This window comes from Ovis aries, chromosome 20 (genome assembly GCF_016772045.2).
Source record: "Ovis aries strain OAR_USU_Benz2616 breed Rambouillet chromosome 20, ARS-UI_Ramb_v3.0, whole genome shotgun sequence".
In the NCBI taxonomy this organism is placed as follows: Eukaryota; Metazoa; Chordata; class Mammalia; order Artiodactyla; family Bovidae; genus Ovis; species Ovis aries.
The window spans coordinates 10,296,522-10,312,862 of NC_056073.1; the positions used below are offsets into that span (position 1 = coordinate 10,296,522).

Consider the following 16,341-nt stretch of genomic DNA (forward strand, 5'->3'; position numbering starts at 1 on the left):
CTAACCCAGAATCTCAATGCCGCCTTTCTCCCCGAGAGTGGGGTCCTGGGTGATTCCACATATTTTATATTTATGGAAAGCCCAGGTTCTTCTATAAATTCCTTTGGGTTGTCTTGTTAGAATCATGTGTGATAAGCAGGCTCAGTTTCTTACATGTGATTTCCTCAGAGGCTGATGAGTCATAAGAGCAGTTAACTTGGAATAAAACACCTGAGAGGATTACAAGCCGACTTTATAACTCAAATGCAGGTGTCAGGAGGTGATCCTTTGCTGACAGCATCCACTTGGAGTTCTCAGGGCTTTGAGCTCAACACCAGGAACAATGGGAAATGAGATGAGGGACAGGGTGGGGGAACCCTGTGGCCCCAAAGCCCAAGTCAGGTGTGCAGAGCTCTCTGCTGGGGTCAGAGTGTGGGAACACATTGACAGCTCCCATGGGGCCTTCCCAGTGAGTTTCTAGTTTGCTTGTTTGCATAAAACCTGGCAGGCTACAGTCCCCAGGGTCGCAAAGTGTTGGACATGACTGAAGCGACCTAGCACGCACGCATAGACGCTGTGCTGTGCCTGCTGTGGTCTCCACCATCCCCATGGAACTGAAGAATGTCTTTCCTCAGTGAGGTCGGTGGCCGAATCCAACAGCCAGACCCAAGGAGCAAGGGGCCAGGGACAGAGGCGGGACTCAACACTGTCTTTGCTTTCTTTCAAATTTTTGGCCACATCGCATGGCATATGGGATCTTAGTTCCCTGACCAGGGATTGAACCTGTGCCTCCTGCAACTGGACCACTGAGCCGCCAGAGAAGTCCCACAGTGCTCTCTTTGAAAGGGTGGTGGGGTCCCAGCCTTCTGGAGCCCCCACAGTCCATGTACAACAGGTGGCCCTGCCTCTTCTTTCACTGTGAAGAGCAAGATGATCAGGAAAAATACTTGTCCAAGGTTGTCTTCCTTCAACATGACACCTACCCACCTCCAGCTGCTCATCCTTCTCTGCTGCTCAACGGCAGGGGTCTCTCTCCCCTTCTCTGGAGCCTTCCCTGCCCCTCCGCCAAAGTTCCAATGTCCTGCTATCATCTCAGACGTGTCGTAAACTCACCCTCCACCCAGTCTCCCCAGCTCTGTCCTAGTTTTCTCAAAGGCCACCCCACCCCTCCCAGCACTAGGCTAAAAACGGGCATCAGCCATGACTCATCCGGCCTATCCAACCGGTCCCCACGTCCTCTGAGTCTCTGATGCAATGGCATCATTAGCTTATCTTTCTTCAGCTGCCTCTGTAACCCGGCCGCCAACATCCATAGAAGGATGTAGCTCCCTCCTCCTTCCTCATCCTCCCGCCTGTCTCACTGCCTTTCCAAGACTCTCCCCCTCGAGAATTCTTCCAGCTCCTCCTACACATTGCAAGTGCATCCCACCTTCTGTTGGCTGCATCTTTCTATTCCACCTTGGCTCCCAGCTCCACCTGTTCTAGAAGCCTTGGCCCTTATTGCCCTTTGATAATAAGAGACACACCATGTGCCAGGCATTTTATAACCGTATCTTATGTTTTACAGCTCCTGTACAGTATATGCATTATTGTCCCCATTTTACAGATGAGGAAAACTGAGGCCGGGAGAGGTTACCACATGTCACACTGCCTATAAATATTAGAACTGGGCTTCAACCCACATCTGTCTAATCCATCCTGTGTAACTGCTTGCCATCGCACCCCTTCACCCTCTGTAAGGACTGCACACTGCTTCTTGCCATAGTAGTTTCCCTCCTCCTGCTAGCTTCTTTAAACCCCCAACCCACAACTCTATCACATAGCTTCTCTGAAGGTTCCAGCCCATGCTGCTCACTCTCATCTCTGAACTTTTCTGGCAGGAGTCTCAGCCCTCCACAATTTGGTACTTAATTATAGACTGCCTTGTGCGTTCTCTGGTTATTCTCATATCTTGTTCCCAAGTGTAGATGTTAGGGGACGGGGCTTCCACTCCCTACCATCTCCTGGAGGCAGGGTCTCAATGTGCCAAAAGCTGATTGGACTCCACGCAGCCTCACCCTACTCTTCACCCCAGCCTGTCGGTGGCCTCAGATCTGTGTATGTGTGTGTGAGTCTGCACACATACACACAAGCACAGACACAGGTGCGCATGCGTTTTCTCTGTTGCAGACACATTTAGTCAGGAGTTCCCTTCTCGAATATCTGGAACTACCTACCCAAGACAGAAAACCCCTTTCTGACCGAACCCTGGGCACTGCTCCCCAGTGCAAAGTTCCACTATATCAGGAAGGTGAGCAGAGTTGGCGGGACGTCCCCTAGTGGGTTTGGGCTTCCCTGATGGCTCAAATGGTAAAGAATCCACCTGCTGTGTGGGAGACCTGGGTTTGATCCCTAGGTTGGGAAGATACCCTGGAGAAGGGAATGGCTACCCACTCCAGGATTCAGGCTTGGAGAATTCCATGGACAGAGGAGCCGGGTAGGTTACAGTCCATGGGCTCACAAAGAGTCGGACACGACTGAGTGATTTTCACCTCATTTCACTTCACTTCCCCTGGTGGGCTCAGTGCGGCTATCACATCCTAGCAGAGTATGGAGCTGGACTGAGCGTTGGGCAGGAGACTTTGTGTCTCTATTCCAATTCTGACCAGCTTCTGTGTGCCCTGGGGGGACAGAGAAGGGGGACGCCGGCCAATTCGCTGTCTTGCAACATCCTTAGGCGGTGACATTTGCTGGTAGTGAGGAAGACTCTCCTTGCCAGGGCATGTTGCACTGCTCCAGACTGGCACGACCAGGGCTCCCTGGAGCTACCCTTGGTTCCCCCACCACGTGCCTTTCCCCTTAGGCTCCAAATCATCTCTCTGCTCTGACCCAGATGCCCCCACACCTGAGGTCCCAAGCTGTTCATCCTTGGGGTTACTGACATCTCAAACATGAGACGCCATGACATGACATGTCATGAATACTGACATTTCAAACCTCTCATTTCAAAGTGAGAATACAGTGTGATGCTGTAACACAGAATGATGGAGATTCCAGGTTGACTTCTTGCGGGACACTTAGGACACAGCACAGAGATTCAAGGCTTGGACAGAGAGTGCTAAGAGTTGGTGTGTTGGCGAAGGGCAGAGGAGAGAAGGTGAGAGCTGGAGAGGCGGGGGGTGGGGGCCCTGGAGCCCAAACTCTTTTCCCTTACAATTTAACCGGTGGCCAGTCCTAACACGTGAATAAACAGATGAGTAAGCAGAGGGGCACTTACGCAAGAACAAATAAAAATAATTGTATCACACCTCACACACGCCACCCGGAGCCTGGAGCAGGATCCCAGGGAGGGGCGCTGCGGTGGGGGCATGGGTGCTGTGAGCCGAGTCTCCCTCAGAAACCAGAGCCAGCTTGGCAGCCCTGTCGCTGTGGGAAAGGAATACCCTCTCCTGGAGGGAGGCCAGCGTTTACTCCCTTTACAGCTGCAGCGTGCGGGGGAGGGAGGCGCCATCCCATACCCATCCGTGGAGGTTTAGCAACCCGATGAGTGAACCCTTTGGGACTCAGGGCTGAGCGGCACCTCTTCCTGGGCCCGGCCCTGCGTGGCGGCCACCTGCGATCCAAGGGGTACCAGGCAAGTGCAGAGGAGGGCGCTCACTGGGCCAGGACGCTGCCCGCGGGGGCCTTTACCAGGCTTTGGGGCTGCCTCCTGACCGAGCTCAACAGGCCCAGGCAGCTGCTGCCTGAGCCACTGTGGGTGTCCCAGCTGCCGCCCGGGGAGCGACAGCCACATTCCAGGCTCCGGGCTGGCAGGGAAGCTTGGCCGCAAGTTTCAACAGCAGAGTGGCTGGCCTTCAGGCACATCGGCGCTGAGAGTTTCCTCCCTTCCCTGGGAGGTCCCAGGTTGAGGAGATGGAAGAACAGGTGTTCAAGGGGGACCCTGACACCCCTCATTCCATCTCCTTCTCGGGCAGCGGGTTCCTCTCCTTCTACCAGGCTGGGGCGGTGGACGCCCTTCGGGACCTGGCCCCCCGGATGCTGGAAACAGCCCATCGCTTCGCTGGGACGTCGGCAGGTGCGGTGGTGGCAGCCTTGGCCATCTGTGGGATCGAAATGGGTAAGGCTTTTGTTCTGGGTTCCCTGGGGATCCTCTGGAGGGGTTCCACAAAGCAGAGCCTGAGGGTTGCTTGGGGATGCTTTGGGGAACAAAGCCAGGTCGTCTGGGTGGTGGGAAGGGAAGATGTAGGTGGAGTGGGATAGCATTTGCGGTCAGGGTTTGCTGGGTCCCAGTCTCTGACCCACTGGCTGAGCTCGGAGCTCTGTCTCCCTCTCCCTCAGCACCCTGACCTGACACTGTCTCCCGGGCTCTGGGAGAGGGAAAGGTTGTATCTCTCTGAAACATCCCATCTTGGGAGTTACACCATGACAGAGGCATACACTGGGCGAAGAGCTGCTCCAGCCTGGCCTCATTTAAAAATGCAAATATCCTGGGAAGGACAAATTGACATCTTGGTGGAGGTGGATTCGTCAGACCAGCTTCCAAGAGGCTGGGAGTGAAAGCCCTGGGCTTGGAGGGATGGACAGAGGGGTTGGCAGGGGGAAACTGGGAAGGAATCTGGGAGGCCTCACTTTGCCTGCTGCCCCACTTGTCCAGGAGGCCTGGGGGGAAGGATGGGGCGACACACGGACAGGCAGGAGCACCATCCCGTGAAAGGGGAGTGGACCGTTCCGAGCAGCCCACACGGTAGGCCCAGACCCGGTCCCAGAGCAGGCTGATCCACGTGGGCTGCCTCACCTGGGGAGCGGGGGCGGGGAGCATTTATTCATTCGCTGCACTACCATTCTATGTGAGCCTATGATCCGGGCACTGGGGACAAAGTCCCTGCCCCCACGGAACAGAAATTCTAGAGAGAGTGGAGACACACGATAAGCCTCCAAACAAGTAGTCTCCTAACGTCAGATCAGGAAGTGATAAGAACTATGAATAAAATCGCAGCAGGGAAGGGTCAGAGAATAAAGTGAGGACTGTTTGAGAAACGGTGGTCGGGGGGCCCTTTTGGAGGAGGTGACATTCAAGCAGAAATCTGAGTGAAGCGAGAGAGCAAGCCATTTGATGATTGGGAAGGAAAGACTGTTCTGGGTACAGGACCAGCCGGGGAGCCCGCGGCATTGGGGAGTGAGGAGGGGGGTGGAGGGTGAAGCTAGAGGGGCAGGCAAGGGCCAGGTCACATGGACCTTGTAGTGGGGAGAACAGATTTCACTCCTGGGGAGTGGGGAGGAAGGAAGGAGGCAAAGGGGACAGGTGGCCCAGTCCCCCAGTGTTTGAGTCCCCACGCTGGTGCTTCATGGTGTGGGCCTGGGGCATGCGGCTGGATGCTCTGTGCCGCAGTTTCTACTCTGTCCAGCTGAGATTCTCAGGTTACGTTAGAGGGTTAATCGCCTGAGTGAGTGAACGAGTTGGTATGTGTCAACTGCCGGGCTGTGCAGAGTGAGACGGACCAGGGAGGGCAGAAACAAGGAGAGCAATGCTGGGGGAGGCGAGGGGAGGTGAAATGAAGGGGAGAGTAGCGTGGAGCCACATACACTAACACATGTAAATAGACAGCCAGTGGGAATTTGCTGTACGACTCAGTTCAGTTCAGTTCAGTTCAGCCGCTCAGTCGTGTCCAACTCTTTGCGACCCCATGGACCACAGCACGCCAGGCCTCCCTGTCCATCACCAACTCCCGGAGTTTACCCAAACTCATCTCCATTGAGTCCGTAATGCCACCCAATCATCTCATCCTCTGTCGTCCCCTTCTCCTCCTGCCCTCAATCTTTCCCATCATCAGGGTCTTTTCAAATGAGTCAGCTCTTCGCATCAGGTGGCCAGAGTATTGGAGTTTCAGCTTCAGTATCAGTCCTTCCAATGAATATTCAGGACTGAGTTCCTTTAGGATGGACTGGTTGGATCTCCTTGCAGTCCAAGAGACTCTGACTCAGGGAACTCAAACTGGGGCTCTGTAACAACCTAGAGGGGTGGGAATGGGTGGGAGGAAGGAAGGAGATTCAAGAGGGAGGGGGCATATGTACACTGATGGTTAATTCATGTCGATATATGATACAAATCAAACCAATATTGTAAAGCAATCATCAACCCATTAAAAATAAGTAAGTACAAAAAATAATAAAGTTGACAATTAAAAATAAATAAATATAAAAAAATAAAGTTGAAAGAGCAATAAAAAGGGGGGGAGAAGAAACAGGGAGAGCAGTAGGAGGCTGTTGTTCGGGGCAAGGGGCTGGGCGGTGAGAGCAGTGAGGACATCCACTTTAGGGTACAGGTTGGAGGAAGGGCCAGGGATGAGGGGCCGGCTGCAGAGTGAGGAGGGGAGCGAGCAGGGCCCCTTCCTGCCTGCGGATCTGTGGTGGGTGAGATGTCTTTCTCTCTGTTTTAAAGAATAATTGTAATACCCATTCCCTGAGTACCCCTTCCGTGCAAGATTAAAATTTTCTTTTCTCATAATTCACAAGTAATCACTTCTTTCTCAATTCAAACAATGCAAAAGTATTTAGAGTATAAAGGGAAAAGAAGCCTTCACTCGCCTCCCCACTTGCCCCCAATCCCACTTCCCCTCCTAGAGCCTGTGGAAGGACTCTGCTGGGATCCTTCTAGATCTTTTTTTCTTTTTAATGACAAGTCCTCTGTGAATGTAGCAGTTCATCCTTCAGTTACCCAGTGGACCCTAGGACAGGCCTTCAGAAAGGGGTGAGGTTCCCCTACTCCCTGGTCTTGGAGTCACAGACTCCCTTCCCTTGGAGACACTCCCTTTCCTGGGATTTCTCTCTCTTTCCAGGTACTCGGGTCACTCACCCATTCCATCGCCCCCACTTCCTCATGTCTTTAGTTCAACTTCTTAAAACACACCAGCCAGAAGGGTCAGTGGTGTCTCTGTCTTCAGGCATTTGAGAACTTTCAGAATTAATCCAGTTCAGTCAATAAACCCTGCCCAGATGGTTGGATGGCATCACTGACTCAATAGACATGAGTTTGAGTAAACTCTGGGAGTTGGTGATGGACAGGGAGGCCTGGCGTGCTGCAGTCCCCGGGGGCGCAGAGTCGGACACGACTGAACTGAACTGAACTGAACTGAACTGAAAACTGACTTGGCCAGGCTGTGAGGGACGTGGATGCCAGCGGACAGGGACTCAGACTCATGAGAAGGACCCCTGACGGTGGTGTGACTGAGGGCTGGTCTGCGTGCTGGCCACATGCTTGTGACTGGGAGGGAAGTTCAGGGAAGGGAGAGGGCTGTGCTCTTTTCATCCAGCAGCGTGTTTATGAGATTGAGCCACCGTCACTCAAGTGTACTTCATTCATTTTAACTGCCGTGCAATTTACTACTAACCAGCCCTCCCCCGAATCAGGCGCTGTTCTCTTTGGTGTATTAACTCATTCAGTCCTCACAGCAACCCTCTGAGTTGAAAACTACTATTATCTCCATTTTGCAGAGGAGGAAACTGAGTCACGTAAAGCTTAAATCGCTTGCCTAAGGTCATGCAAACAGTAGTTGGTAAAGCTGGTGTTTTAACCTAGCCTGACCTTTAAGCCACTTTGCTGCTGCTGCTGCTGCCTTTTTTTTTTTTTTTTTTAATAAATATCTATTTACTTGACTGCACCAAGGTCTTAGTTGTGGCACTCACGATCTTTGCTGTGGCATGAGGGATAGTTAGTCATGGGATCTAGTTCCCCGACCAGGAATCGAACCCAGGCCCCCTGCTTTGGGAGCTCAGAGTCTTAGTCACTGGACCACTAGGGAAATCCCGCCACTCTGCTTCTTGACAACGCAGTGTCAGGGGGCATGGATACTGGTTGTATGGACACCAGGGTCAGGGAAGCCTCTCTGAGTAGGTGGAATTTGCACAAAGCCCTGAAGGAGGGGAGGGAGTGAGCCATGAGAACGTCTGGGGAGAGCACTCAGCGAAGAGGGACACGTGACTTGTCCCATCCTGTCATCAGTTAGAAGCAGAGCAAGTACCAGGACTGGGTCTCCTGATTTCCTTTAATCCTCTTCACCTCTTTCTGTGTCTATTCCATTAAAACTGTATCGTGATTCATTTAGCCATTCTGTTGATGGACATGGCCAAGTTTTTGTTGTTATAAACAACACTGCAATGAGCATCCTTGTTTGAGTCTCTCAGGTCCACATGGAATGTTTCCCTAGGATACATATCACATGAACTTTACCGGACTAGGGCTAAATTATGCGCCAAAGCGGTTGTACCAAATTAACCACTCAATTCAGTTCAGTTCAGTTCAGTCGCTCAGTCATGTCTGACTCTTTGCGGCCCCACGAACCGCAGCACGCCAGGCCTCCCTGACCATCATCAACTCCCAGAGTTTAGCCAAACTCATGTCCATTGAGTCAGTGATGCCATCCAACCAGCCCATCCTCTGTCGTCCCCTTCTCCTCCTGCCCTCAATCTTTTCCAACATCAGGGTCTTTTCAAATGAGTCAGCTCTTCGTATAAGGTGGCCAAAGTACTGGAGCTTCAGCTGCAACATCAGTCCTTCCAATGAACACCCAGGACTGATTTCCTTTAGGATGGACTGGTTGGATCTCCTTGCAGGCCAAGGGACTCTCAAGAGTCTTCTCCAACACCACAGTTCAAAAGCATCAGTTCTTCTGAGCTCAGCCTTCTTTATAGTCCAGCTCTCACATCCATATATTTAACCACTAGCAGCTCCTGATTTCCCCACAGTGTCATCATCAACCCTTGGGACTATCAGGTTGCAGAGTTTTTTAATTTTTTTGGTCAGGCCAGGTGGCTGGCAGGATCTCAGTTCCCTGATTAGGGATTAAACCTGGGAGACGGCAGTGGAAGTGCAGAATCCTAACTAGTAGGCCACCAGTGAACTCCAAGACTGAAGAGTTTTAAGTCAATCAGATGAGTGTGATGTTATATCTCATTCTATTTTGCTTATTTAATCTGCACACCCTGATTACTAGTGCTGTTAAGCATCTCTATGTATCTATCTACCACTTGTGTTTTCTCTTAAAAAAACCAAAATGTTTTACTTGGCTGTGCTGGGTCTTAGTTCATGGGAGACCTTTAGTTGTGACGTGTGGGATCTAGTTCACTGCCCAGGGATCAAACCCAGGACCCTGAACTGGGAGCATAGAATCTTAGCCACTGGACCACCAGGGAAATCCCCACTGTGTTTCCTCTTCTGTAACTTACCTGCTCATAACCCTTTCCTGGTAATCTTTTTCTCTTCAACATGTAGGTGTTCTTTATATAGGCTGTACATGAATCATTTGTCAGTTATGGACATTGTAGCTATCTCATCTCATTCCATAGCTTGCCTTTTTATCTGACAATGTCTTTTGTTACTCAGAAAATTCCAATTTTGATGCAGTCAGGGATATCAAATCTTTTCTGCCTATAATTTGTGTTTTTTAATATCTTTACTTTAAAGATGATTATTTCTGTATTTTCATTCAAGAGTTTGGAAATTTTGCTCTTTCATATTTAAGTTCATCCATCTGAAATTTATTTTGTAGCTCTTTTGAGGTAGAAATAGAAGATTTTGATTGCGGTAGCCAAATACCCGACACTGTTTATAGGCAACTCTTTCCACACTTGTTTGCGATGCTGCCTCTGACTTATTCAAGTTCCTGTAATCCCTGGAGTCTCTCTTCTCTTCTATTGGTGAATTTGTCTATTTCTGCACTATACCACAGTATTTTGACTATGATAGTCTTATAATAAGGGATATAGTGTATATGGCAGCCCTCTCCTTTTTTAAATTTCTTCTTCAACTACTGACTCTCTTACTCCTTTTGGCTGTTTTTGTTGCTGTTGCCCTAGGTCTTTGCTTTCCCTCCAGTGCAGTGAGCAGGGGGTACTCTCTAGGTGTGGTCTGCAGACTTCTCATTGCGGTGGCTTCTCTTGCTGTGGAGCGTGGGCTCCAGGCGTCCGGGCTTCCGGACGGTGCAGTGCTTGGGCTCAGTGTGTGGTGCACAGGCTTAGTTGTTCCGTGGCACGTGGAATCTTCCTAGACCAGGGATCAAAACCGTGTCCCCTGCGTTGGCAGACAGATTCCTATCCACTACCACCAGGGAAATCCCTTGACTCTTATTCTTGACCCCCTTTTCCCCCATGTGAAAGAGCTCTATTAGGATTTTGATTGAAATTATAGCTTCTCATTTATAATATATTAATAGCCTACCCATCTCTCTATTTCTTCTGATCTTCTTTGTCCTTCAGAAAAGATTTTTTGTGTCTTTTACGAGATTTAATAGCTTTTGTTGCTATAGGAAACAAGATCCTTTTTCTACAGCATTTTCTAATCTAATTGATTATTGCTGATATAAAGTAATGTTGATGGATTTTGTTTGTTGATATTGTCTTGGGCAACCTCATGAACATCCTCAAATATTTCTAAAAGTTCCTTGGTAGATTATCCTATACTTTATGTGTAACTAATCGTACTATCTGCATACAAACAACAGGCTCGTCTCTTTTAAAAAGACTACTTCAACACACGCCCCCCAGCCTCTCTCCTCCAGGCCGACCCCTGTCCTCTTGTTCCCAGTCTGGGCTTTTCCGTCTTCAGACTGTGTTTTGTTCATTGGAAGCGGAGACAGCAGTGGGTCCATCTTCTGCTAACATGAGCCTAGTTCTGCATTAGGGGCAATTTGGGGGCACCTGAAAATGTTTGCAAAACACTTAACACAAGAGCCTGGTTTTCATTAGAACTGCATTAGAGAATGAAGGTTCATTCATTTACCCATCTGAGGAGAGATGGTTTCCCTGACAACCAGTGGGGGGGATTCAGGATTTCCAACTGGAGGCTAGAAACTACTCCTCGACCTGTCTCTCCCTGTCAAATTTCAACTTACCTTTCAAGCACTAGCTCAAATGCCAAAGTTATGCATTTTTTTTCTTGTTAAAGAATGAGGATTTGGTGAACTTAAAATCCCGTCCCCACTTAAGCTGCTACTTGGTACGTTCCTCCCTATAAAAACTTCATGGTAAGCCAATTGTTCATTCATTCAACCAATGATTGTGTATGGAGCATATACTGGGCCCTGCAGAAGACACAGAGATATAGCGCAAGATGAAGCTCTACCCATGCCCTCAAGGAGCTTACAGTTTATTCAAACTCAAAGGCAGTAACCAACTAGTTATAGTATAATAAGTTCCAACTGTATTTTAGAAAATTAAAAGGCAGAAGAGTGCAGAGGAAGAGAGGAAACTGATCCCATAGTGGAGGACCTCATGGAAGGGGCATTCGAGATAAGGCTTGAAAAGTAAAGTGAAGTTGCTCAGTCATGTCTGACTCTTTTCGACCCCGTGGACTGTAGCCTACCAGGCTCCTCGGTCCATGGGATTTTCCAGGCAAGAATACTGAAGAGGGTTGCCATTTCCTCCTCTAGGAGATCTTCCTAACCCAGGGATTGAACCCAGTCTCCCGCATTATAGGCAGACGCTTTACCGTCTGAGCCATCAGGGAAGTCCAGGGGCTTGAAAGACGAATAGAAATCTGACATGTAGAGACAGGTTGGGCAGGACCCTCAGCTTCTAGCCGGACTCTGCTTGACAACAGAGCATGCCTTCAGGGGGTGGTAAAGACCTCAGTCCTCTGGTGTCAGGGTTTGATGTGAGAGTTTCAGAAAGGCAGCTTTTGACTCAGCAAGAGTTGTCCAAGGTGGGAAAGGGCTATTTGGAAGCAGGGGAGAATCTGTCCTTGGAGAGGCCCACGCAGAGGCTGGGGGGCACCTGATTGCTGCTGGTGGGTCCCCTTCATTTAGCTCGGTGACTGACAGGACCCGTCAAACTGGGGTTTCCAAACTCCTAGGCTGAAAGTTACAGTAAGAAGTACTTTTCATATTGTGACCCAGTGTGAACATAAATCTAAAAGAGAAGTTTCATGACCGAATACTCACCATACTCCATGCTATACTTTTGATATTTTTTCCTACTCATTAAAAAATTCTTCACTTAGTCAGTGATTCTCAATCTTGCACGTCTGAATCACCTGGGAGCTTTGAAAACATCCACTGCCCAGGCTTCTCCCCAACACTAATTAAATGAGGATCTCTTGGGGCGGAAGCCGGCACCAGTGTTTATTCAACTCCCAGGTGATCCTGGTGTGCAGCCTCAGTTAAGCCCCAGTGCACTTGGCAAAACTAAAACCGGGCAGTGGAAATGGGTCAGGCGTTTGAGGACTAACAAAATTCCATATTTATTAATGGGGCATGGATTTTTCCAGAATAGAGAAAAACGGTGTTGCTCCAGAGGCTTCAGACTGGGCTAGATTCTGTGAATTCCTCTGGGTGAGCCGTAAACGAGGCAGACAGACCTTGTTTCAGGGGCTGGTCCATACCTCACCCTTTGCCCGAGCTCACATCGAAGCCTATGAGAACTCATGGCTCGGAGCCTCTACCGGCTGTTTCTCTTTTTCTATGGCTTTTTGTATATTTACAGTTGTATCTCCAACATCACTATCAATCATACAACATTTTAATTATCTGCCAAAGAAACGCCAAATCCCTTAGCTGTTACCTCTCAATTCCTCCATTCAATTACCTGGAAGCCACTAACCTACTTCTTGTCTCTATAGATTTGCCTATTCTGGACGTTTAATATACATAGAGTCTATACAATACAATATGTGTCCTTTTGTGTCTGGCTTCTCTCACTTAGTGTAGGGTTTTCTAAACTCATCCCTTATAGCACATGTCAGTATTTCACTCCTTTTTATCGTTGAATAATATGTCCTTACGTGGATATAACACATTTTTAAAATCCATTTGTTGGGGAATGTTTGGGTTGCTTTTAGTTTGAGCTATTATAAATGATGTCATTATGAACATTCATGTGCATTTCTTAAACTTTCAAATACTTTCTTTTTGGGCCACACTGCTTGGCATGTGGTTAGTTCCTCAACCAGGGATCAAACCCATGCCCCTTGCACTGGGAGCGTGGGTCTTAACCACTGAACTGCCAGGGAAGTACTTCAATAAAATAATATATATATATATATATATATTTATTTATTTATTTATTTATTCCTGGCTGTGCTGGGTCTTCGTTGCTGCCTGGCTTTTCTCTAGTTGTGGCGAGCGGGGGCTACTCTCTAACTGCGGTGCGTGGGCTTCTCATTGCGGTGGTTTCTCTTGTTGCGGAGCACAGAGAACTACACTTCTACTCAACCAACTAAACTAGCTCCTCAGCTTCTAAATCTCAGAGTTTACTAGTTGCAGCACAGGCGCTCAGTAGCTGTGGCTCCCAAGCTCTAGAGCACAGGCCCAGTTGTTGTGACACACAGGCTTAGTTGCTCAGTCGCATGTGAGATCCTCCTGGCCTGGGGATCAAACTTGTGTCTCCTGCATTGGCAGGCAGATTCTTTACCACTGAGCCACCAGAGAAGCTCTTAAATAACCTTTTTAAGTGGAAAATTTTCAAGTGTCTTGGAGAGAATAATATAATGCACCCTCAAGAACCCACCCATCATCTAACTTCAACACTTATCAGTATTTACCAATGGGGCTTCATCTGCATATTCCCAACCCTGCTTTGTTCTGTTTCTTTTAATATCATTTTGAAACAATTTTGAATCTGCATAGAAGTTGCATGTAGCCTCCCTAGGCTTTGTTTTCTGCAGGAACATTTCACAACAAGTATCTCTCCAGATAAGGACTGTGAGTCTGAGAAGCCCAAGGGGAGTGAGGCTGGTTGGTCTCCTGGCACAGAATGGTGCTGGGTGGGTACCAGCCTCAGTGGCTGTTCCCCTGCTGGGTGGGGGACAGGGGCAGGGGACTTTTAGCTGCCTTTTAGCTGAGCTCATCAGGTGACTCTGTTTTGTCCTCTAGAAGTAATTATTTTCCAAGATCTCTTCCACTGCCTTCTCACGGTGACAACCCACTAAACACCGAAACCACTAAGTAAAATATTAAAAGGAGGGAGCTGAGGCTGAGGGTTGGAATTGAGAGTTCTCCTCTTCGAGTGCATAGCAGTCTCGGGATGTGTCCTGCCTCCGTTCCTTTGCTCAAGCTGTCCCCTCTCCCACGGGTGCCGGCCCCTTTCTTTTCTCCCTGTGTCCCGTCTCCCCATCCTCCAAGTCCCACCGCAGACATCACCCCTCTGAGAGTCTCCTCACTCCCGTTCATCCCTTGGTGCTCCCACAGCTGGCTCTCGGAGGGCGCTTGTCTCAGAGATGGGAATCCCCGTGGGAAAGAGCACTTGTCTAGGAAGCAGGCTCTCTGGATTCTGAGAACAAAAGCCTCTGCAGTCACATTGTGAGTCTAGTTTGCCACTCACCTTATTTTCACATGGTTTTTCAGAACAGGGTTTAGGCAGCAGGGAGGTAGGCTTCAAACTAGAGCTAGTCTGAACCCAAAGTCCGAACTCTGTCCACCTTCTCTTTCCTCTGGTCCCAGCAATCCACTCAGCAGCAAGTGACCTTGGCCAGGCCACCCTGAGACTCAGCTCAGCTACTGAGCAGTGGGAGGGAATATGCTTGCCTATCCCTCCCCACAGCTTGCTCCGGGATCAGCAGTGGTCCCTGGGAATGAGCTTTGCAAACTCGGACTGACACAGCAGTTGCACTGGTTGGAGACGCAGAGCTTCAACAAAACACAAGAGCATTGCTCGCTCTTGTGGTCTTTGCACCCCGGCCCCCCAAGGCTGGTGTGGTGGCTCCAGGTTAGGAGCCAGGTTCCTTCCACCGTGTTGCTCACAGTCCGAGAGGGCTCCTCACCACGTCTGCATCCCAGCTAGTTCCAGAGGGGAAGGGGGGCACATCTCTTCCCTCTGAGGGCAGGCCTCGAAGATGACACACACCATGTCACCTCACATCCCACGGATCAGAAGTCATTTTCATGACCACACCTGACTGCAAGGGAGCCTGGGAAATGTGGACTCTATTCTGGAATGCCATGTGTCCAGCTAAAAATCGAAGGCTCAACTACTAAGGAAGAAGGGGAGAATGGATACTGGGGACAACTAGCAGCCATTCTCATAGTAGTTATAATTTGATATCTGAGATATATGATGATGATGATGGAAAAAGTCTGTCCTTCCTGGGACCAAGGTCTGGATTTCATAAACACCAGGTCAAGTCCAGTGTGTGGGCTGAGGAGGGGCTCAGCACTGAACCATCAGCAGGCTGCCCTCCTGGCAGCTGGCATGTGAGTGCCCCCCCAGTCCTTCTGTGTCCCCTGCCTAGACTTTCTGGTGTCCTATCCAGAGAAAACACCTCTTCCTGATACACCCTCCCATTTTACCCCACTGGATCTCTTTCTGGGATCTCAAGTTCACCCATAGAATCTGTCCACTTGATGGTATCCTGTCTTGTTTCAGACGTTGTGTCTCATCCCATCAACTAGATTGGTTGAGCAATCTGAGGTCTTATTGGCCCCGTGGCTCCCACAAACTACTGGTCCAGCAAGTACTGCTTGATAGACTCCTGACAGTTGCCAGCCTTTGGCAGGCGTGACACTGAATGTGTCAGCAATTTCTACTTTGGGGTTTACCTAATATGACTTATAATACCAGAATGCCATAGAAGGAAGGTCAGCAACTCCAACTCCTCAACTTTATGGATGATTGTATTTATACTTTGGAAGTGGAAGTGACTGATTGAAGGTGGACCTCACTCAGGCTAGTGATTTCCAAACTGTGTTCTAAGGAACCCCAGGACTCTGGGGCGGGGGGCCGAGGTGGGGCTAGGAAGAAAAGAGCAGGGAGAGGATACGCACTGAAGCCCCCCCCCACCCCCCGCCCCCCGCCCCCCGCCCAGTGGCCTTCCCCCAGCTTCAATGAGTACAACCCTGCTATTTTCCATTCTTCATAAAATTTCACTTCAAGAGAGTGTTCCAGTGATTTTTTTTTCCCCTGATGATTTTCAATCTAATCTCCAATGATTTTTTCTTTTTTAAGTTTGAAAGTCACTGTTCTTGTCTAACCTACTTAATGTGCAGACAAAAAAGTTGAGGACCAGTTTCTGGCTGAACGTACGATGATAAGACAGGCCATTTGCCCTGTCTCTCATCCTAGGCCCTAGGGATCCAGCCTCAAACAAAACAGCTCTCTGCCCTCATGAAGCTGGCACTCCCCCGGTGAAATCGAGCCGTAAATAACTCAACATAGAAAAACACCAACAGGCATGCTCAAAGGAGAAAATAAAGCCAGCGAAGGGTGTGGTGAGTGATCAGAGGGTGCGGTGTCAGGTGGGCTGGGCAGGGAGGCCTCTCGAAGGAAGGGAGGGAGAGCTTTGTTTTCTGAGAGAGGAGTCTTTCAGGCTGCGAGATTCGCAGGTGCAACAGACGGGCTTGCATTGTTGGGAAGGAATGGGTTCCTTCCGGACAGGATATGGGTTCTAAAAGGACCCTG

At 49.5% G+C, this 16,341-nt stretch overlaps 1 protein-coding gene across 3 annotated transcripts in view; it reads left to right on the forward strand.

The window, feature by feature from the left end:
* Window positions 1-3,503: 3,503 nt before the first annotated feature.
* The window catches only part of PNPLA1 (patatin like phospholipase domain containing 1), a 52,183-nt gene continuing 39,345 nt past the window's right edge, over window positions 3,504-16,341 (forward strand). For 2 of the 3 annotated variants that reach the window (XM_042237077.2, XM_012100555.5), the window contains exon 1: window positions 3,504-4,075. In XM_042237077.2, the coding sequence (XP_042093011.1) occupies window positions 3,871-4,075 (205 nt within the window). In that variant the 5' untranslated portion in view covers window positions 3,504-3,870. Of the gene's footprint in view, window positions 4,076-15,942; window positions 16,152-16,341 lie in introns of those variants that run through there. The other variant, XM_042237078.2, reaches the window with a different exon arrangement.